General features: G+C 40.9%; 4 protein-coding genes across 8 annotated transcripts; all 4 read left to right on the forward strand.

Moving 5' to 3' along the window:
• Positions 1 to 926: 926 nt before the first annotated feature.
• Positions 927 to 5200, forward strand: LOC124485594 (olfactory receptor 1D2-like). Of its 4 annotated transcripts, none has more exons than XR_006958076.1 (4): positions 927 to 1102; positions 1204 to 1245; positions 3429 to 4970; positions 5088 to 5117. XR_006958076.1 is itself a non-coding variant. In XM_047047292.1 (4 exons), exon 4 carries the CDS (start codon positions 3701 to 3703, stop codon positions 4679 to 4681), a length of 981 nt encoding a protein of 326 aa, XP_046903248.1. In that variant the 5' UTR covers positions 927 to 1102; positions 1204 to 1245; positions 2517 to 2575; positions 3429 to 3700; the 3' UTR covers positions 4682 to 5200. The 4 variants fall into 4 exon arrangements, 3 of the variants coding, with proteins under 3 accessions (XP_046903248.1, XP_046903249.1, XP_046903247.1); XM_047047292.1 differs by adding an exon at positions 2517 to 2575 and having other exon boundaries at positions 3429 to 5200; XM_047047293.1 differs by having other exon boundaries at positions 3429 to 3560; positions 3738 to 5200.
• LOC124485595 (olfactory receptor 1500-like) lies at positions 3943 to 21645 on the forward strand. 2 transcript variants are annotated; one of them, XM_047047296.1, is made up of 2 exons: positions 3943 to 4021; positions 20754 to 21645. In XM_047047296.1, exon 2 carries the CDS (start codon positions 20758 to 20760, stop codon positions 21637 to 21639), a length of 882 nt encoding a protein of 293 aa, XP_046903252.1. In that variant the 5' UTR covers positions 3943 to 4021; positions 20754 to 20757; the 3' UTR covers positions 21640 to 21645. The 2 variants fall into 2 exon arrangements, with proteins under 2 accessions (XP_046903252.1, XP_046903251.1); XM_047047295.1 differs by lacking the exon at positions 3943 to 4021 and adding an exon at positions 20495 to 20525 and having other exon boundaries at positions 20696 to 21645.
• LOC124485949 (olfactory receptor 2K2-like) lies at positions 6691 to 8012 on the forward strand. The gene is made up of 2 exons (XM_047047854.1): positions 6691 to 6912; positions 7090 to 8012. The coding sequence occupies exon 2, from the start codon at positions 7092 to 7094 to the stop codon at positions 8010 to 8012; it is 921 nt and encodes a 306-aa protein (XP_046903810.1). The 5' UTR covers positions 6691 to 6912; positions 7090 to 7091.
• Positions 17984 to 19170, forward strand: LOC124485596 (olfactory receptor 142-like). Its single transcript, XM_047047297.1, has 2 exons — positions 17984 to 17995; positions 18202 to 19170. The coding sequence occupies exon 2, from the start codon at positions 18204 to 18206 to the stop codon at positions 19152 to 19154; it is 951 nt and encodes a 316-aa protein (XP_046903253.1). The 5' UTR covers positions 17984 to 17995; positions 18202 to 18203; the 3' UTR covers positions 19155 to 19170.
• Positions 21646 to 21684: the final 39 nt, after the last annotated feature.

Here is a 21684-nt window from a genome sequence, read left to right on the forward strand (position 1 = left end):
GGAGAAGTCAAGTGTATCCGTTCAGATAACGGCACTGAGTTTACAAGTCGAGACTTCCAGACACTGTTAACAAAAAATAGGATTAAACATGAGAGGTCTGCGCCTTACTCACCCCACCAAAATGGCACTTGCCAATTGCCATGGAGAGAGAGGGGTAGAAGACAGTGAAGCCAATTGCTGTCAGAGAAGTCAAACCATTTCTCGATGTAGGTGAGGGCAGTGTTGATGAATGCAGTGAACTCCTCCCTTGCCTTGCCTGCATCAACTGGAGAGAGACGTTGCATCTTTGTTTTAGTGAGGTAACCGTAGAACTGATCATCCTGCCTCTGCCTTAGTTTGGCATTGAATGAATGCATGATTGGATACAGCTCTACACATGTAGTAGCACTGGTCTCAAGCTTCTTGACAACCTCTTCAAAGAGAGAGAGAATGTTGTTGCAGAAGAGGAGATAAACCTCCACAACATCGCCATCATTCTCCTGTACTCCGGACTCAGTGGTGAGCTTCAACAAAGTCCTGATTTGTTTGGGGCACTCATCTCCAAGGCTTATGAAGAAGGACTTCAATGCCGCCCAGCTTTGAAGGAGTCGTGAGATGGCAGGGTTGAGGGACAGCAATCTGGTAGTGACATGCCGCAGGACTTCTCTGAACTCAAGGTCACAGAACTCACAAAACTCCTTTAAAGTCTCCCTTCTTTTTGCAGATATGGAGAAGAAGCTGTAAACTTTAAGAACCACATTTTCTACATCTACACTTAAGTTGTCAAGAGCATGCTTGAGCGTATTGTGGACAATGTGTGCATGGCAGTTACCCTGAAGTAAGTGGTTATTTTGTTGTTTCAACATTGTATAGACAGAGTTGTGGACCCCAAAGTTCACATTTGCGTTGTCTGCGCTGAAAGCAGAAACTTGCTCTATTTTCAAGCCAACAACTTCCAACGAGTACAGCAGACACCCCACGATCCCCACTGCTGATTCATCTGGATTTTCGACAAAGTCGATCATCTTATTCACCACACCACATTCTGGTGTGAAGAATTGGACTGCCACTGGGAACATCTTTCTGTTGCCTTTGTTGGAGGCATCTGTCTGGATGGAGAAAGGTAGAGGTGTTTCATCCTTCTTCAACATCCTGACTATGTCTTCCACTGCCTTTGGTGCCAGCACATCCTTTACCAATGACTCTGCCTTGGTTCTCCCACAGGAGATTTTTTTGGCAACCTTGGAGTCTGGCAAAATCTTTGAGGTGAGCTTCTGTGCACAATCACTACTATTGTAGCTCAGGTTGTGCTTTACAGTGTGGTAAACCTGAGTCAGCTCTGCAGCTGTTACCTGGGAGGAAGGAAGAATGAAAGAAACAATTAAATATAAAATATATATATATTTTTTTTTAAATTGTTTGTACTTACATATGATCATATTAAGGCACAGACTGGAAATTAGGCCATCCTATACCTTAAAATCCTCAAAGTTGACAGCATTAAAAAATGAATGTACAAAAAATGTATGCTCATAATATTCAGAGATGTATGGCTATTGCTGTAACAATATAGGCTTTATTCTAAGACTTAAATATACAGCCAGTTTTAATAAATAGCTAATAATGGCTGGGTTTACCAGATTCGTTAAGAAGCTCTTAACGCTAAGAGCTTCTTAAGAACGTTCTACGAGCGCTCTAAAACTAATTTCTTAATAAAGCCTACAACGAAAATGTATTTGTGAGGAATGTTTATTTTAACGATTGAAAACAGATGCATCATAGACCGCCGTAGTATGTGTTGCCCGGGCAACAGAGGCTAATGTCATGATGCTAATACTTCAGTGAAATAGTAGACTACTGTTTCCGAAAGTAAATGTACTTCCTTAATGATATTAGCTTGTATTGTAAAATACACATTAGAATTGTGTTTCATATCACAAAGTAAAATGAGCAAATAGTTATCACCCAGGCCTCTTTGCTTGTGGCGTTTCTGCAGTTGCCTTGCAGTAAAGCAGTTAGCCTAGCCATCTCCCAGAAGTTAACGAGCTGCTAAACTAATGTTCTGCTAGAGATAGTCACGCGAGTTTTCGTGACGTTGGTGACGTTAGTGGCGTCAGTGACTGTGGCTAGCAAGTTAGCCACCATTAGCTTCACTTTTCGCCACAAAAATGCAATTTCTACTTCAACCGTGCAATGGAACGTAAATCCCAATACAACCAACGCAATCGCTACCAAGACGAACCTTTTGACATCGCCGTTGTCTATGTAGTCCCAATATTGAGGCATCCTTAGGGGGGCGAAAAGAAACAAAAAATAATAATAATATATATGTGAGAAAACAATGGTTTGTGCTCGCCGAGGCAAGCACACCCCAATAATAATAAAGAGAAACAGGAAAACAATAGTTTGCCTATTGTTGAGAATGCTTAACAGCATTCTCACAATAATAATAATATATATGTGAGATAACAATGGTTGTGCCCTTGCCAAAGGCAAGGCACACCCAAATAGTGGCTGTAAAACCTTTTATTTTACAGCACATCGTGTGAACAGTTAGCTATTCGCTTGAGGACATCTATGGCAAATATGATTTAAGGTACGGCCTATAAGCAGTCTGGAACTTGAGGCCCTTATATATATATTATATATATATATATATATACATATATATATAGGGCGGTATATGTTCTGTAAGTATTGGCAGTGTTTTGAAAAGTTTGCTGGTTCAGTATTTGTAGATTTTTCACGCGTTTCTGTGGTATACTGGAAAACTATATTACGTATTTCATATGTTTTAAAGCCTGTTATTGTCAAACTAATTCAATATATACAAAGAGTCCCATTTTTAAAAGCAATCAATCTGCTCTTATAATCCAGAATTAAAATTATAGAAGTGATTTCACCTGACTATATCCCATTCACACTTTCCTATGTGCTGATGATATGACTTGAAATGGTGTTAACCAGTCATTTTATGCCAGGGCCCCAAATCAGTGAAATGTGAGTTTTTGTAATGTTCATTTTTTGGGCCAATCAAGCTTTTAATATGCATCTGATCACTCTGCACAATAATCGACATACAGGGTGAATCAACACCTGAACAACTGAAGAAGCAAACTTTGCAAACACACAATGTACCGCCAATACTTTTGGCCATGACTGTATATCTGGGTAGAGTACCCCACGTAATCTCTTGAAAGGAGTCCTAACACACAAAAACTAATCCTTTCTGTTAGGATCTCAGGAAGAACAACTTGGTAACATACAGGAGCTTCTGTTCACATACAGGCATCATCATCATTGATGTAGGAAATATTTTGTATGAAAGTGCGTCTTTTTGGTTCTAAGGGAAAACATGTCTTCGTACTTCTCATTAGAGTTCTAAAGGTTTACAGTATGACACATTTAGCAACACCCCTCCTCCCTTCACTCCTTTCTAATCCAAACAGTGTCAAGGCCCTGGATTCCCTGTCCTTCCACATGGTATGAGGTAATTGTGCTAGAGGGTATAAAACACTGCTACATGTAGGGTAAATGGGTGAGTCTTAAAATATCTCATCGATGGTGTATCCCAACACAAGGTAACGTACATTTAAGAGTCATTGCACTTTTACACTGTATTTGTCTCTACTAATATTTTAATATTGTGTAACCTTCTTACTTACTAGCAGGTATACTATTATCAGTCTATCTGTAAAGAACACAGTGATTGAGTTAGAAAATGAAATGCTTTTGTAACCCTTTTATTTTCTTCACAGATATGATCTTTAGTGACAATGCATCAACAGTGACATGGTTTACTCTTTCTGGGTTTGATGAGATGATGGAACACAGAGCCACATTCTTTTCTCTTAGTTTACTGTGTTACTGTGTGATTATACTAGTAAATGTTGCCCTCATTTTGACGATAGTCCTGGATGAAAACCTCCATGAGCCCATGTACATCTTCCTGTGTAACTTGTGCATCAGTGGACTTTTTGGCACAACAGGATTCTACCCCAAGTTCCTCCTAGATCTACTGTCTGATCCGCAAGTTGTCTCTTATGCAGGATGTTTGATCCAAACTTTTGTCATTTATTCTTCTGCCTGTGGAGATTTTGTAATTCTAGCAGTGATGGCATATGACAGGTATGTGGCAATCTGTAGACCACTGGAGTATCACTCTGTTATGACCAGGCAGAGGGTCGCTTGGTTAGTGTCTTATCCTTGGTTCTCTACATTCTGTTTAATAACTGTTCTCACAATTTTAACAAGTAAACTGAGGTTATGTGGATCACATATAGAGAAGCTCTATTGTGCAAACTGGTCTATTGTTAAACTCTCTTGCACTTCAACCACAGTAAACAACATATCGGGTTATATTGGCATTCTGTTCTATACTGGGCATATAACATTCATTGTGTGTTCTTATGTATATCTTATCAGGTCATGTTTGAAGTCTATTGAGGACAGAGGGAAGTTTATGCAGACCTGCATGCCACATTTGTTGTCATTAATTAATGTAGCAGGTGCTCTGTTGTTTGAGGTTTTCTACAGTAGATATGGTTCAACAGATGTGTCACAAAACTTTCAGAATTTCATGGCAGTACAATTTTTAGTTATTCCTCCAATTTTAAACCCACTTATTTATGGTCTTAAACTGAGGCGTATTAGAAACCGAATTTTCTGCACAACAAGTAAAAGAAAGAAATCTTTAAAGTAAAGACAACAATTGTAGGTTTTGGTGAGATTAGTAATTTACTGTGCGATTACACTTGCAAATGTTGCTCTCATTTTGACGATAGTCCTGAATGAAAACCTCCACGAGCCCTTGTACATCTTCCTGTGTAACTTGTGCATCAGTTGGTACTGCAGGATTCTACCCCAAGTTCCTACTAGATACTGTCTCATCGTCAGGTCATTTCTTGTGCGGGGTGTTTCATTCAAGCTTTTGAAATATATTCTTCAGCATGTGGTGACTTTTTTAGTCTCTCAGTGATGGCATATGACAGGTATGTGGCAATCTGTAGACCACTGGAGTATCACTCTATCATGACTAAATATAAGGTCACTCAGTTAGCCTGTTACCCATGTTTTATCAATTACTCTTTCTTCACTGTCTCTTTTAGAATGACCAGTACCCTGAAGCTATGTGGAGCATATATAGAAGACTATACTGTTCAAACTGGTCTATAGTTTAGCTTTCTTGCACTTCAACCATCCCAAATGACATAACTGTATGTATTATGATACCAAAATATTTATTATACTATAATATTAATAAACTATTTATTTTTGACATTTTGTTTTCATTCTGTGTTCATATACCTATCTGATCAGATCTATTGCTGTTACAATTACCATTCAAATGAGACTGTCAAACTCATATTGAAAGACTTTACTGTTCAAACTGGTCTGTGGTTAAGCTCTCTTGTAGTTTAACCATACCAGATTACATTTTTGGATACATAATCATACTTTTCTCAATTGGACATTTTATTTTCATTCTGTGTTCTAATACCTATCTGGTCAAATCATGTCTGGAGTCCATCAAAGACAGGGTAAAGTTCATGCAGACCTGCATGCCAGATTTCCTCTCTTTATTCAAAGTTTCACTTGCTTTGCTTTCATTGTTTTGAACAATCAATATGGTCCCACAAATCGACCACAAAGCCTTCAAAACTTCATGGCGAAAGAATTCCTTGCTGTCCCTATGATTCTAAACCCTGTCATTTATGGTCAGCTTTGAAACAGAATTCTGTGAGGATTGTGAAAAAAGCAGATTTCACAATAAGTAGTTGATCAAATTTAGGTAGTTCAAAAGTTCCAAATCGTCTATAAAAATACATTGTAACTTTTATCTTCCTGCTTCAGTCTCTTTGTGGGATATATACATAGGTACTTACTTTATAATGGCATTCATCATAACCCCCTTTAATCCAAACAAGTGTCAAAAGATCTGAATTTTCTGTTCATCCACATGTTTTACTGGTTTTACAGACACTAACATGATATTTTGAGTGTGAGACTGATGTTAGATTGTTATGTTTTTTAATGATGTCACTTACAATACTGCAGTGTGTTTCTTGAATAAAGAGTCGAGGACAATGTCATATGGAGAGAAGACTTTATTGATGTAGTTCCCAGCAATGTCAATGATGTCAAAAGTCTCAGACTTTCTCTCTCTATGTACATTTTCTTATAACAGACTCATATCAGTGTGAAAACGGTGTTTGGTGAAGAAACAGGGGCCTGTTATAATGGTGCCTCGTGGACCTACATATCCAAACTGTGATAAAAAATACTGGCCCTGTGCTTATCAGAATGCCAGGTGTTCTGTCAATTTACCCTACCATGTCAGACGTTCCTACCGTAGGACTAAACTAACTGTCACCCTGACCTTGGTGTGGGCATGTGCCATAAACCCTGGTAGGACAATCTGACAGGTGGGTTCAACTGTCAGGACACCTGCACCCTGCTACAGACTCACACACTCTACCTTCTGCAAGCCTCCATGCTGACACCTATCTGAACAACTTTTACGATGAGTTCACAAAACAGATTTTAACAGATGTAACAGATTTGCAAAACAAGTCCAATTTCACATTCCCCTGCTATGGATACTGAAATTTGAAGCAAATTGTCAAAAACATACAATAAATGTATACACTAAGTAACAAACAGTAGTGAAAAATAAAATGAAATGCAGCATGACAATTCTGCATTAGGAATACATTTCTTCGATCTTCTTAGAGAGTTCTAAAGGTTTACAGTATGACCACATCTAGCAACACCCCTCCTCCCTTCACTCCTTTCTAATCCAAACAGTGTCAAGGGCCTGAGTCCCTGTCCACCCACATGGTATGAGGTTATCGTGCTAGAGGACATAAAATACTGCTACATGTAGGGTGCCTTTAGGGTTAGGATCACATCGATGGTGTGTCCCAGCACCAGGTAACGTACACACATATGTTTGTGCTCTATTTGTCTGTCATGAACCATTGTAGATATTACAAAGTTACACTGTATGCCTTTTTGCAGACGTGTTACATATTGTGATATGAGTTGCTATATTAAAGTCAGTCTTTTTTTAAGATGGTTGACTTTTTTAATCCTTTGATTTCTTCACAGATATGACCTTTATTGACAATGCATCAACAGTGACATGGTTTACTCTTTCTGGGTTTGATGAGATAATGGAACACAGAGCCACATTCTTCTCTCTAACTTTACTGTGTTACTGTGTGATTATACTTTTAAATGTTGCTCTCATTTTAATGATAGTCCTGGATGAAAACCTCCATGAGCCCATGTACATCTTCCTGTGTAACTTGTGCATCAGTGGACTTTTTGGCACAACAGGATTCTACCCCAAGTTCCTACTAGATCTACTGTCTGATCTGCAGGTTATCTCTTATGCAGGATGTTTAATCCAAACTTTTGTCATTTATTCTTCTGCCGGTGGAGACTTTGTAATTCTAGCAGTGATGGCATATGACAGGTATGTGGCAATCTGTAGACCATTGGAGTATCACTCTGTTATGACCAGGCAGAGGGTCGCTTGGTTAGTGTCTTATCCTTGGCTCTCTACATTCTGTTTAATAACTGTTCTCATTATTTTAACAAGTAAACTGAGGTTATGTGGATCACATATAGAGAAGCTTTACTGTGCAAACTGGTCTATTGTTAAACTCTCTTGCACTTCAACCACTCTAAACAACATATCGGGTTATACTGGCATTCTGTTCTATACTGGGCATGTAACATTCATTGTGTGTTCCTATGTAAATCTTATCAGATCATGTCTGAAGTCTATTGAGGACAGGGGAAAGTTTATGCAGACCTGCATGCCACATTTGTTGTCATTAATTATTGTAGCAGTTGCTCTGTTGTTTGAGGTTTTCTACAGTAGATATAGTTCAACAAATATATCACAAAATGTTCAGAATGTTATAGCTCTTCAATTTTTAGTTATTCCTCCAATTTTAAACCCGCTTATTTATGGTCTTAAACTGAGGCAGATTAAAAAACGAATTTTCGGCATGAAAAGTTAAAGAAAGATTTGCACTTATACTTGTAAATGTTGCTCTCATTTTGACGATAGTCATGGATGAAAACCTCCACGAGCCCTTGTACATCTTCCTGTGTAATTTGTGCATCAGTCAGTACTGCAGGATTCTACCCCAAGTTCCAACTAGATACTGTCTCATCGTCAGGTCATTTCTTGTGCAGGATGTTTCATTCTAGCCATTGGAATATATTCTTCAGCATGTGGAGACTTTTGTATTCTAGCAGTGATGGCTTATGACAGGTATGTGGCAATCTGCAGACCACTGGAGTATCACTCTATTATGACTAAACAGAGGGCCTTTAGGGTCAGATAGCCTTTTATCCATGGTTTATCCATTTTTCTTTCTTCACTGTCTCTTTTACAATGACCAGTACCCTGAAGCTATGTGGAGCATATATAGAAAGACTATAATGTTCAAACTGGTCTATAGTTTAGTTTTCTTGCACTTAAACCATCCCAAATGATATAATTTTATATATTATGATACTATAATATTTATTATACTATAATATTAATAAACTATTTATTTTTGACATTTTATTTTCATTCTGTGTTCATATACCTATCTGATCAGATCATGTCTTGAGTCTGGAGTAGATATGGTTCAACAGATGTTTCACAAAACTTTCAAAATGTTATGGCAGTAACATTTACATAGTTCTGACTTTACACTACCGTAGGTAGTTTCAAAATATCCCCCCTTCACACTAAGTCCAAACAAGTATGAAAGGATCTGAATTCAATGTTCATCCAGATGGCGTGAGGTAATTATTTGGTTTAGGTTTATTGATCCTCTAAGAAGATCTCATCTAAATCTACCATTCAACTGCAGGCCAAGTCTATGTTCACTGGGTACATGGATATGTTACATATTGTACAACCTTACTACACCATTTACTTTAAGCAGCTATACTGTGTTCTTACAGTTGTTACGGCCACAACCTGGATCGTGTCCCTTTACACCCCCTGCTGGTTCACCTGTATCATCCTGCCAAAACCCTACACACCTGCCGCCCATTACCTCATCATCCTGCATACTTCAACCACGAACCCAGTCCCTGTCTACCTGCCGACCTGCTGATTTCTCAACCAAGACCACAACTCCGGACTACACCCAATAAAACACCTGATTGTATCTGTGCTGCGTTTGGGTCCTCTCTGTACCACACCGTAACAACAGTAACTTTTAAGGAGGTTTTTGTTAGTATTTTCTATACCTTTATTTGTTTTACAGATACCACCATGACCTTGAGTGTGAGTGTGAACACCATGAGTGTGTGAGTGATGTTAGATTGTGATGTTTCTTAATGATGATACTTAGAATCCTTCATTGTCTTTCTTGAATAAAGAGTTGAGGACGACATGTAATGGAGAGAGGACTGATAACAGTGTGAAAACAGTGTTTGGTGAAGAAACAGGGGCCTGTTCAGGGGCGTAGCCACATGGTGACCGGGAGGGGACACTGCCACCATTGGTCAGATAATTTTTTTTAAACGCTCTCCGATGGCCACAGCACAAGACGCAAACCAACGTACCTGCATTCTGACAGCGCTTCAATGGAGACTAGCAGCTAACCACTGGATACCGTTAGAAAACTGCTGCTCTGAGTGATGCAGTGTGTGAGTTTTAAAATAGCAGTTTTTTACAATCAAGTGCCACCCCAAATAAAAGACCCTGGCCCCCCCAGAAATAATGTCCTGGCTATGCCCCTGGGCCTGTTATAATGGTGCCTTGTGGACCTACATATCCAAACTATGATAAAAAAATACTGGCCCTGTGCTTATCAGAAGGCCTGTCTGTAGAATATGAATATATATATATATATATATATATGTAGGTTGATAAAAAGTAGATAAATAGAGTACACCAAGTAACCTCTTAACTCCAATGGAGGAGTTTTAATACACACAAAAACTCATCCTTTCTGTTATACAGAAACATCTGGGATCGGACATGATTATGCCAGTGAGCGGGGTCTGTGTAGGGTGAACAGCACCACCTGCTGTTTTCATATACCTGACTACTCCCGATCTCTAGAAGAACAACTTGGTAACATAGAGGAGCTTCTGCCATCATCATCATCATCATGCCCTTCTCAGGGGCATGACCAATGCTGCAGTCAACAATGTAGCAGATGAACCTGACTGCTGCTCCAGTATATCCCAGGGTTTCTCGCAGCACTTTGCAGTTAAGGGTCCCATGGCATGCTGTTTTTGGATGCTTTTATATAGGCCTTAGTGGTCCCCTAATACTGTATCTGATGTCTCTTTCCCGAAATTCAGCCTTGGTACAGAATTACAGCCACTATGAGCAGTCCCACAATGAGCTCTCCTCAGGACGTGCCGTATCTGTGTCTGTTGCTTTAAATGCTAATGAGGAGGAGAGAGGCGGCACCACCATGCGCTAATGTTTATAGTGGATGTATCGCAATGGCTCGTAGCCCTATTGCTGCAAGATGCCTCGAATTTGCCCATTCTCATCTGAACACCCTGGTTTTGCAGAGCTAGTCATTTCAATGAGGGGAAAGGCGGATATCGCGCGCGCCATAACACCAACAGCAATACGGTTATCCAAATAACAAAGAAGTGAACAACACTCACTTTACAGTGTGTGTATTCACACCATAGAGTTAATATAACTGGAGTAAGCTGCTTTTGTCTTCCAAGATGGCGTCCCCATTCATTTCTATGAAAAGTGCTCAGTGGCGCAGTGAGGCAAGCGAGAGCGCGAGACCGGGCGCGGCCATATTTCCACTTCCGTGTCTTCCGGTCTAGCTTTAAACAGTGGCTCTTTTTTCCCCTAGCTCCGAGACCTCGGGCACGCTTGCAACTAGCTGTACACGTTATACTTTGCGACAACCAGTCGCGAGCATAGATTTATATGGTTCCGAGCGTGTGATCTAAGGCAGAATCTATGGGCAGAAAGTCCGATAAGAATCAAAGACATGATGCAAACTTAACGGAAATGTATTCTGTCACTGTATAGTATTCCTTCTACTTGTTTTTTAGAAATAGGCTATAGGGCTACATATTGGGCTATTGATTCTAGATGGAACTCATCACATATTTTGCTTTTTTTCTTCGTGATATGAGTATGATTTCCAATGCATTGTATCGGATGAAATAAACTGTTAACATGAACAGCTCCGTCGTTGTTTTCGACAGGCAAAGAAAGCTTAATAGTTATTTAGGTAACCGAAATCTTCCATAATGCAGACTTACCATAGCTTACTGTCAACTTTATATTCAAACGAAATGCCACGAAATTCACACTGCCTTCATTTTATCATCGGTGTAGAAATGTGGCCTGTGTTTTATATGTTCAACCTAGAAAACCAAACGTCTATTAATGGATATAACGTGATCTAACAAGACATGTTAATAATGTAATAAATAAAAGCTCGAGAAGTGTGTCTAACATATACTTTATTGAACATTTGCCTTTGAAAGGGGCATATTCATAGAACCATATAGGCTACAAGACGTTACCATCAGATGTAAGTGGGGGTGAAACATAGTCATGTGACTGAGGACCTTCATTGTCCCACAAAAGCAGTCTGGCACGATCAAAAAAAGAATAATGGGTGTGTTTAACAAAAGCTTCTGAAGGCAAGACTAATATTATTTAAATATATATAATTTCCTATTGTGGTTAACAGTTACAGTATTAATCTTCGTCTTTGCTCCAGATAGACATGTCAACAATCTATGCTCGCGCTTAACACAATATCTTTGCCATCATGTCATGAACGTTTTTACAAAAATCCAATCCGTTTTAAAACAACGGGAATAAACTATATTAACAACATTTAATGTATGTGTGACAACGATGTGCTAAACTTGCCACAACAAGGCAGGCCACTCAAGCCATTTCTCCCTATGCTCATTCAATTTAAAGGGGCAATTGACTGGGTTTTTTGGGTATTTCACACTGTTCCTTAAGGTCTCCGAATAGGGTATGTAACATTGGTTGGGTTGAAAATGGCCCGGGTGCTGTTCTATGCCCTCTGACAGATCCTCTGAAATGTTCCCGGGAAAAAACAATAGCTTTTCTCCTTTTATGGTATGCTCATTAATATTTAGATCAGCTGCGCGCTGATTGGTTGGTTATCAACGAGTGAAGCTGGGAGCAAAAACGCAACACGGCCAACAGCAGCACTCGCTGAAACACCGAAGTTGGAGACTTGAAATAAAAACGCGCAAATAAATCTATTGTGTCTACACAACACTGTTTTCAACAGATTGACTATTACTTGTTTCCACTTCTGTTGTTGAAGCAAACTGGATTGACTTAGGTGGGTAGAACGTTAGGCTACAGCTTAGCAACCAAACCATATCGTGATTCTACTCGGCTTCAGTTAGCTAGCTAGGCTAGCTCTAGATATCTTGCTGTAAAATAACATGACAAAGATCTGGACAAACATGCATCGTGAATTGTCGATTTTCATTACACAGGTTATTTATTTGAATGAAACACAGTCAGGAACATGAATCAACGTTAGCCCCATTGCCAATAAACTAGGCTAAATTATTACACATTCTATGCTCTTGCATTAACTAGCAAGCTAAACTTGTTAACATGCCTACAGTCTAGGTGTTACTAGTAACAGTTACTAGCAATGCTAACGTATCCTGTATCTAGAACCTGCCTTTCTCCAGTTCTTTCAAATAGATTATCTAGACAGGCGTTAGCAATAAGCCAGACTGCAGTTCGTTTTCTGGCTATTTTTCGGAAGCTTCCCTTCTAATGCCGACTACAGCTAGTCTAGCTAGAGTCATTTGATGTGTGTAGAAACGTATTTAGCATTCTACCTGGTATGCTATATACAGGAAACGTTAGCATTGCTAATAACTGTTAGCACAACATCATACTGTCCTTAGAGCTTGCGGTTGCAAAGAGCATACGGTTGGAACAGCACCTCTTTCCAGGTTCAGCTTCCTAGCATATCCTGCTTGAAATTGTCCAAGGTTGTCAAAACTGTCTTGGGTGAAATGTTCAGAGCAAATGAATGATTGAGTGTCGAACTTCGCGGGGATCTTCTCATAGACAACAGCAGCCATGCCTGTTGAATGTTTGGCTCCTTGGGAAGACTGTGAGTGTTAGCCTTCCCTGTACAGCCTGGAACACAGCATTTACGACCGTGGTCCATTTTCAATATCCTTGTTATAATTCAAAACGTTCTTCTTTGTAATTCCTTATAAGTAGCCTACACAGAGCAGCGCGCAGCTAAACTAGTATCGGAGATAGACGCTACCTTGGGCTGGTCTGAATGTAAATTCTGGGGCGTGACAAAGATACAGACCAGAGCCAATAAGAGGGCGATCACCGGTCCTACGTAGGACCGGTGGCTTTGTTGAAAAGCTAGCGTTTTACAGCCAAATTTTTTCTTTTTGAGATTTGAATAGGAAAAAGGTGGCAATGGACTTTGATATTCACGGTATGTTCAGTTTACCCTCCGAACTGTCGTTTTTCAACAATGACAAGGTAAAATCGGTTTTGCAGTCAATTGCCCCTTTAATAGAATAAAAACGACCGGAAGAGTCGGAAACCTAACCGTAATGCAATACCACCTACATCCACCGGGGCCGTTGCTTCAAGCCGAGGGGCGAGGGGTGGGGGCTTGATTCACACACTTGATTCTATCTACCTTTAAATTAGCGACAGTAACTGAGCTGTTAGCTGCAGAGCTAATGTTACAGACACATTCTAAGGGTAGTAGGCTACAGTAAACAAAATGATACAGAGTTAGTTGACTTGTCCGAGGTTTGTAGCCGGACCAAGGAGAGTTGGTACAGTTTCAGAATTTAATTTCAGACGGTCAGCAAGGCCAGCTTTGTATTGGCCCAAATTGAGGAAACTGTTGTGTTGTTTGGCGCAGAGATACAAAACAGGGAAGTTGTGCTGGCGCATTTGTGGCCCCTCCTGATTTTCCTGACTATCCGTCCGCTAGTCCTTAATTTTACGGATACACCTTGGCTGTGATTGGTTCCACACACAAAGGCGTCATTTGGCAGGCTTCTCTAACATTCAAAAACTCTTCTGGCTGTGAATTGCTTTCAGCTCCCACAGCCTTCGGAGTAGGCCTACTTCAACGAATCCGTCCAACTCCGTTTGTCTGTCTGTCCGTAACTGAGTCGGAGTAGTTTAATTCGGCATTTACACACGACAGTGACACTGACAGATCGAAAGCTAACTAGTAGAAAAACAATAAAACGATGGAAAACCAGGCTAAGAAACGTAAGTGTGGGGCAGAAAAAATTAAGAGGCAAAAATACATCACCTTCACTAGGAAAGGTTTTACCAATTGAAAACTTTTTTTTATTTTTTATGTTTATTTTACATAAAGCTGCGCATGCTCGCATTAGCTGACTTTGTGTAGGAGCTGGACATGCTCCTCAGCGTCCACCCGGATGATGGAACCCCGCTAATAATCTTTTGGGACTTCAACATCCACCTCGAAGGAAGGCAGGCCGTCGACTTCATGTCTCTTCTGACTTCCTTCGACTTGACGCTGCTGAACACACCGGCGACCAACAAGGCAGGCAAACAGCTCAACCTTATTCTGACACATAACTGTATTACTGACTTAACCTCTGTAAACCCACAACACATTTCTGATCACTCCTTTATCCATTTCTCTGTCTTTCTCCCTCCAACTCCTCCTACCTCCCCTCGCCTCCTAACTTTCCGATGCAACCTCCGCTCCTTATCCCCCTCCCATGTCTCCTCCATTGTATCATCCTCCCTCACATTGACAAGTTCACGTCCCACCCCACTGACAATGCCACCAACACCCTGTTAACCACATTGTTAACCACCCTCCTGGCTCACGGATGTTTTTTGTGAAGAACGGTCCGTCCTTCGGGCAGCTGAGAGGAGATGGCGCAAGTCCAAAGGCGGTCCGTCCTGCAGAACTACAGACCCGTATCACTGCTTCCCTTCTTTTCAAAAACAATTGAACACACTGTATCTAACCAACTGTCAAGCTTTCTCTCTCAGAACAACCTGCTTGACCCCAACCAATCGGGCTTCAAGACTGGCCACTCCACAGAAACTGCCCTCCTGTCTGTCACCTCTGCCCTACAGTCTGCCAGAGCGGCTTCGAGGTCATCCGCCATCATTCTGCTGGATCTTTCTGCAGCGTTACTGATACGGTTAACCATCAGATCCTGTTCGCCAGACTTTCTGAAATGGGCATTACTGGCACTGCACTTCAGTGGATCTCATCCTACCTGTCGGGAAGATCCTACCAGGTCTCCTGGGGAGGCAAAGTGTCATGACCCGCCAGCTCTCCACTGGTGTCCCACAGGGCTCCGTCCTTGGACCCCTCCTCTTCTCCCTCTAAACCACCTTGCTTGGAACAATCATCACCTCCCATTGCTTCTCTTACCACTGCTACACTGACGACACGCAGCTGTACCTGTCGTTCCCACCAACTGATCCGGGGATCTCAGCTAGGATTGAGGCCTGCCTCACAGACATATCCGCCTGGATGACCGAGCACCACCTCCAGTTCCAAAACAGAACTTCTTATCATCCCGGCCAAGCCCTCCATTTCCCACGATCTCTCAATCACCCTGGGATCTGCGACAATGCCATTGGTTACTTCAAGTCAGCCGGGCTGCAGGTGGCTGCAGGCAACGCCGGCGCTGCATGAAGTCGACAACATCTAATGACACCATACCCAGTTTCGGGTTTCAAGATAAAAGTCGACAGGGGGAAAAAAACGATACTGCCTGTTGCCGACCCCTGCTTTATAACATCCGAAAGATCAGGAGATACTTGTCTGAGCATTCCACCCAGCTGCTAGTCCAAGCACTTGTTCTCTCCAAGTTGGACTACTGCAACTCGCTCCTCGCCGGTATCCCAGCATGCGCAACCCGCCCTCTCCAGAGGATTCAAAACGCAGCAGCCTGCCTGGTCTTCAACCTACCCAGACGCTCCCATGTTACCCCGCTCCTCATCTCCCTTCACTGGCTACCCATCACGGCCCGTATCAGATTCAAGACCCTAGTACTGACCTTCCAAGCGGTGAATGGGACTGCACCCGACTACATCAAATCTCTCCTCCAGCCTTACACCCCCACCCACCAACGGTCTTCTTCTGTCAACCGTCTGGTGGTCTCACCGCTCAAGAGCGCCCGGTCCCAACACAAGCTCTTCTCCTGTCTGGCCCCCCAATGGTGGAATCAGCTCCCCTCCTCCATCAGGGACACTGACTGTCTCCCCACCTCCATCAGAGACACTGACTGTCTCCCCACCTTCAAGAAAAGGCTTAAGACGCACTTGTTCCGGGAGTACAACGGTACTTTGGAATAATTTGCTGGACCTGATGCTAGTTTCCTCAAGGATCACAATGACTCTTATTGAGAGACTTGTTGCTCTAGTTGGTTAGTTGTAATGGATTTAAATTATTGTACTCGCTGTGATATTTTACTGTTGATTGCTTTTCTACAGGTACACTCTTGCACTTTTTGAGGTTCATGTTGTGTTTCTACCCTTTGGCACTTATTTGTTTTTTTCACAATGTATGCTTCATGTTTTGGCTGCTCGCAATGTTTGGGGCTATCTCGTTGTTATGATCAGTGACCTATGCACTTTTGTAAAGCTCTCTCTTGGAAGTCGCTTTGGATGAAAGCATCTGCTAAATGCATAACTGTAAATGTAACTAACATCTCAGCAAACACAGGAAGTGCATGCATTGGCAGGGCAGCTGTGGTGGTGCACACGGTGGCCGGTTCTGGTGGGCCGGTCTGGATCAAAGTCCAGGGCCTATTTTTACTCCCAGTCCGTCCCTGCCGGCAGGTAAATGTTTAGAACCTTCTTTTTCAGACCATTATGATGAAAATGAACAACAGTGTCAAAGCAGTCATGAACAGTGATGCCTGCAAAAGCAAAACCTACAGTGGGTAACATTTGAAGGGCAGAAGAGATTATGCTCTGTGGTTACATGTCCAAAGAGTGTTACTCAGTCATCCTTTCCACCACTGCGTGGCCCCAAGAGTAAAGTCATGTACATAGATGAGACAGCAGTCTCATCTTATTAAGGAACCCTCTATGTAACCCTCTCTACCATCTACTATTCTAAGAGGAGAAAGTAGGGAAAAATTTAAGTGGTTTGGAGATGGTTAGTAGGAGTTGATTTTGGAGAAGTGGATGAGACACATCACTAACGTTGTGGCCATGAAGGCAGCCAGCAGGGAATGGTAGGAGGTCAGGTCATCGAAGGATCTGGACTTCCACCTCTTCTACTGCACAGTCAGATAGTTCTATCGCAAAGGAACTCTATACTCAGGCTTAATGAATGTAGCTATAATGTATTTTGCCTGAAAATGCCTTTTTGGTTACGAGGGTATACGTTTCTTTGAACTTCTCATGAGAGGTTTACAGTATGACCACATCTAGCAACACCCCTGCTCCTTTCACTCTTTTCTAATCCAAACAGTGTCAAGGGCCTGAATTCCCTGTCCATCCACATGGTATGAGGTAATCGTAATAGAGGGCTTAAAATACTTAGCCTGGCTGCCAGCCAAACTTCTCCCCGCCCCAAAAATTTGGTCGGGAAGTTGGGTCTGGAGGGTCTCGTATTGGGGAACAACTACAGAAAACCAGAATCTGGGCGTACCAATGAAATGGCCAGGGCGGGCTTTATACAATGATGGACAGATGATCAACAGTAACGTAATCAACAACGTCACGAAAGAGCGCTTGGGTTGAATTCGTTTTCAACAAACAACATATTACGTTGCTCTGATTGGTTGTAGTTCTATCCAATTGAGCGAAGAGGCATTTGTTTTGCGAGTTCGGTTGAAACACGCCCCGTAGTCAAAGCCCAACGGAGAGTTTTCAGACTCATATTCTGACTAGAATTATGAGTATGACAACGTCAGGCTATAAAATACTGCTACATGTAGGGTGCATGGGTGATTCTTGAAATATCCCATCGATGGTGTATCCCAACACAAGGTAAGGTACATTTATGTGCTGAATTTATTTGTCATGTACCATTGTAACCATTGCACTGTTACACAATTTTCTCTACTTATATTCTGCATATTGGGTAATCTTATTACTTACTTCTACTAGCAGGTATAGTATGGTCTATCTGTAAGGAGCGCAATGATTGAATTTGAAAATAAAGTGCTTTTGTAACCCTTTTATTTTCTTCACAGATATGACCTTTAGTGACAATGCATCAACAGTGACATGGTTTACTCTTTCTGGGTTTGATGAGATGATGGGACACAGAGCCTTGTTCTTCTCTCTTACTTTACTGTGTTACTGTGCGATTATACTAGTAAATGTTGCTCTCATTTTGACGATAGTCCTGGATGAAAACCTCCATGAGCCCATGTACATCTTCCTGTGTAACTTGTGCATCAGTGGACTTTTTGGCACAACAGGATTCTATCCCAAGTTCCTACTAGATCTACTGTCTGATCTGCAGGTTATCTCATATGCAGGATGTTTAAGTCAAGCTTTTGTAATTTATTCTTCTTCCTGTGTAGACGTTGTTATTCTAGCAGTGATGGCTTATGACAGGTATGTGGCAATCTGTAGACCACTGGAGTATCACTCTGTTATGACTAAACAGAGGGTCACTGTGTTAGTATATTATCCCTGGCTCTCTATATTCTTTATATTAACTGTTTCTGCTATATTAACAAGCAAACTGAGGTTATGTGGATCACTCATAGAGAAGCTCTACTGTGCAAACTGGTCTATTGTTAAACTTTCCTGCTCTTCAATTACAGCAAATAATATAATAGGGTATATTGCTATTCTGTTCTATGTTGCACATATCATATTAATTGTTTGTTCTTATGCATATCTTATCAGGTCATGTTTGAAGTCTATTGAAAATAGGGGAAAGTTTATGCAGACCTGCATGCCACATTTACTGTCCTTAATTAATGTAGCAGTTGCTCTGTTGTTTGATGTTCTGTACAGTAGATATGGTTCTGCAGACACATCACAAAACCTTCAGAATTTCATGGCAGTACAATTTTTAGTCATTCCTCCAATCCTAAACCCGCTTGTTTATGGTCTGAAACTGAAGCAGATTAGAAACCGAATTTTGGGTTTATATGTGAGAAGTACTAGAAGGAAAAAGTCTTTAATGTAAAGAGAACCATAGCAGGTTGGGGGTAGAATATTAATTGTAGTTCCACATTAAAAAGTTGCTGTGTAACGACCCTGGTAAAAAAGCAGTACCTGTTTAATACTCTCAGTTCTGACCAATTATTTAATTTAATTCATGTTGTGCAACCTTAAAATACTATTTGGTATAAGCAGCTGCACTGTATCATTTAAATTACAATCAAGGCCTCGCAAGAGTGTGAGTACTGTTAGACCAGGATGTGTTTGAATGATGTCACTTACAGTCCTGCAGTGTTTCTTGAATAAAGAGTTGAGGACAATGTCGTATGGAGGAGGACGTTATTGATACAGTTGCCAACAATGTCAATGATGTCTTAGACTTCTCTCTCTCTCTCTCTCTCTCTCTCTCTCTCTCTCTCTCTCTCTCTCTCTCTCTCTCTCTCTCTCTCTCTCTCTCTCTCTCTCTCTCTCTCTCTCTCTCTCTCTCTCTTTCTTTATATTCTTTACACATGAAATACTTATAACAGTGGGAAAACAGTATTTGGTGAAAAAACGATGCCCTGTTTAAGCGGTACCTAGTGGTCCCAAGGTCATAAATTACTTATCAGAAGGTTGGATGTTTTGTCAATTCATCTTACCTTGTTAGAATTTCCTACCGAAGCACCCAACTAACTGTCACCCTGACCTTGGTGTGGGCATGTGCCATAAGCCCTGGTAGGACAATCTGACAGGTGGGTTCAACTGTCAGGACACCTGCACCCTGCTACAGACTCACACACTCTACCTTCTGCAAGCCTCCATGCTGACACCTATCTGAACAACTTTTACGATGAGTTCACAAAACAGATTTTAACAGATTTACAAAACAAGTCAAATTTCACATTCCCCTGCTATGAATACCGAAACTTGAAGCAAATACTCAAAAACATACAATATTTGTATACATTACGTAACAAACAGTAATGGAATAGGAAATGCAGCATGAAAATTCTGCATTATGAATACATTTCTTCGACGTTCTTAGACAGTTTTAAAGGTCATCGAGGGATCTGGACTTCCACCTCTTCCTCTGCACAGTCATATAGTTCTATCGCAAAGGAACTCTATACTCAGGCTTAATGAATGTAGCTATAATGTAATTTGCCTGAAAATACTTTTTTAGTTACGGGTTATACGTTTCTTTGAACTTCTCATGAGAGTTCTAAAGGTTTACAGTATGACCACATCTAGCAACACCCCTCCTCCTTTCACTCCTTTCTAATCCAAACAGTGTCAAGGGCCTGAATTCCCTGTCCACCCACATGGTATGAGGTAATCGTAATAGAGGGCTTAAAATACTGCTACATGTAGGGTGCCTTTAGGGTTAGGATCTCATTGATGTGTGTCCCAGCACCAGGTAACGTACACACATATGTTTATGCTCTATTTCTCTCATGTACCATTGTAGATATTGCAAAATTACACTGTATGCCTTTATGCATAGACATATTGTGATATGAGTTGCTATATTAAGGTCAGTCTACATTTAAGATGGTTGACTTTTTTAATCCTTTGATTTCTTCACAGATATGACCTTTAGCGACAATGCATCAACAGTGACATTATTTACTCTTTCTGGGTTTGATGAGATGATGGAACACAGAGCCACGTTCTTCTCTCTTACTTTACTGTGTTACTGTGTGATTATTCTAGTAAATGTTGCCCTCATTTTGACTATAGTCCTGGATGAAAACCTCCATGAGCCCATGTACATCTTCCTGTGTAACTTGTGCATCAGTGGACTTTTTGGCACAACAGGATTCTACCCCAAGTTCCTCCTAGATCTACTGTCTGATCTGCAGGTTATCTCTTATGCAGGATGTCTCATTCAGTCTTTTGTAATTTATTCTTCTACTTGTGGAGACTTTGTAATTCTAGCAGTGATGGCATATGACAGGTATGTGGCAATCTGTAGACCACTGGAGTATCACTCTGTTATGACCAGGCAGAGGGTCGCTTGGTTAGTTTCTTATCCTTGGCTCTCTACATTCTGTTTAATAACTGTTATCATTATTTTAACAAGTAAACTGAAGTCATGTGGATCACATATAGAGAAGCTCTACTGTGCAAACTGGTCTATTGTTAAACTGTCTTGCACTTCAACCACAGCAAACAACATATCTGGTTATATTGGCATGCTGTTCTATACTGGGCATATACTATTCATTGTGTGTTCCTATGTATATCTTATCAGGTCATGTTTGAAGTCCATTGAGGACAAGGGAAAGTTTATGCAGACCTGCATGCCACATTTGTTGTCATTAATTAATGTAGCAGGTGCTCTGTTGTTTGATGTTTTCTACAGTAGATATGGTTCAACGGATGTGTCACAAAACGTTCAGAATTTTATGGCTGTACAATTTTTAGTTATTCCTCCAATTTTAAACCCGCTTATTTATGGTCTTAAACTGAAGCAGATTAGAATTCAAATTTTCTGCACAAGTAAAAGAAAGAAGAAGTCTTTAAAGTAAAGACACCAATTATAGGTTTTGGGGAGAATAGACATTTAAATACCA

Source organism: Hypomesus transpacificus, chromosome 23, assembly GCF_021917145.1.
Source record: "Hypomesus transpacificus isolate Combined female chromosome 23, fHypTra1, whole genome shotgun sequence".
Classification (NCBI taxonomy): Eukaryota; Metazoa; Chordata; class Actinopteri; order Osmeriformes; family Osmeridae; genus Hypomesus; species Hypomesus transpacificus.

What these genes read in the sequence shown, in the direction of transcription:
- LOC124485594 (XM_047047292.1), top strand. Translation starts at nt 3,701, where the DNA reads ATGAAATGCTTTTGTAACCCTTTTATTTTCTTCACAGATATGATCTTT.
- LOC124485949 (XM_047047854.1), top strand. Translation starts at nt 7,092, where the DNA reads ATGACCTTTATTGACAATGCATCAACAGTGACATGGTTTACTCTTTCT.
- LOC124485596 (XM_047047297.1), top strand. Translation starts at nt 18,204, where the DNA reads ATGACCTTTAGTGACAATGCATCAACAGTGACATGGTTTACTCTTTCT.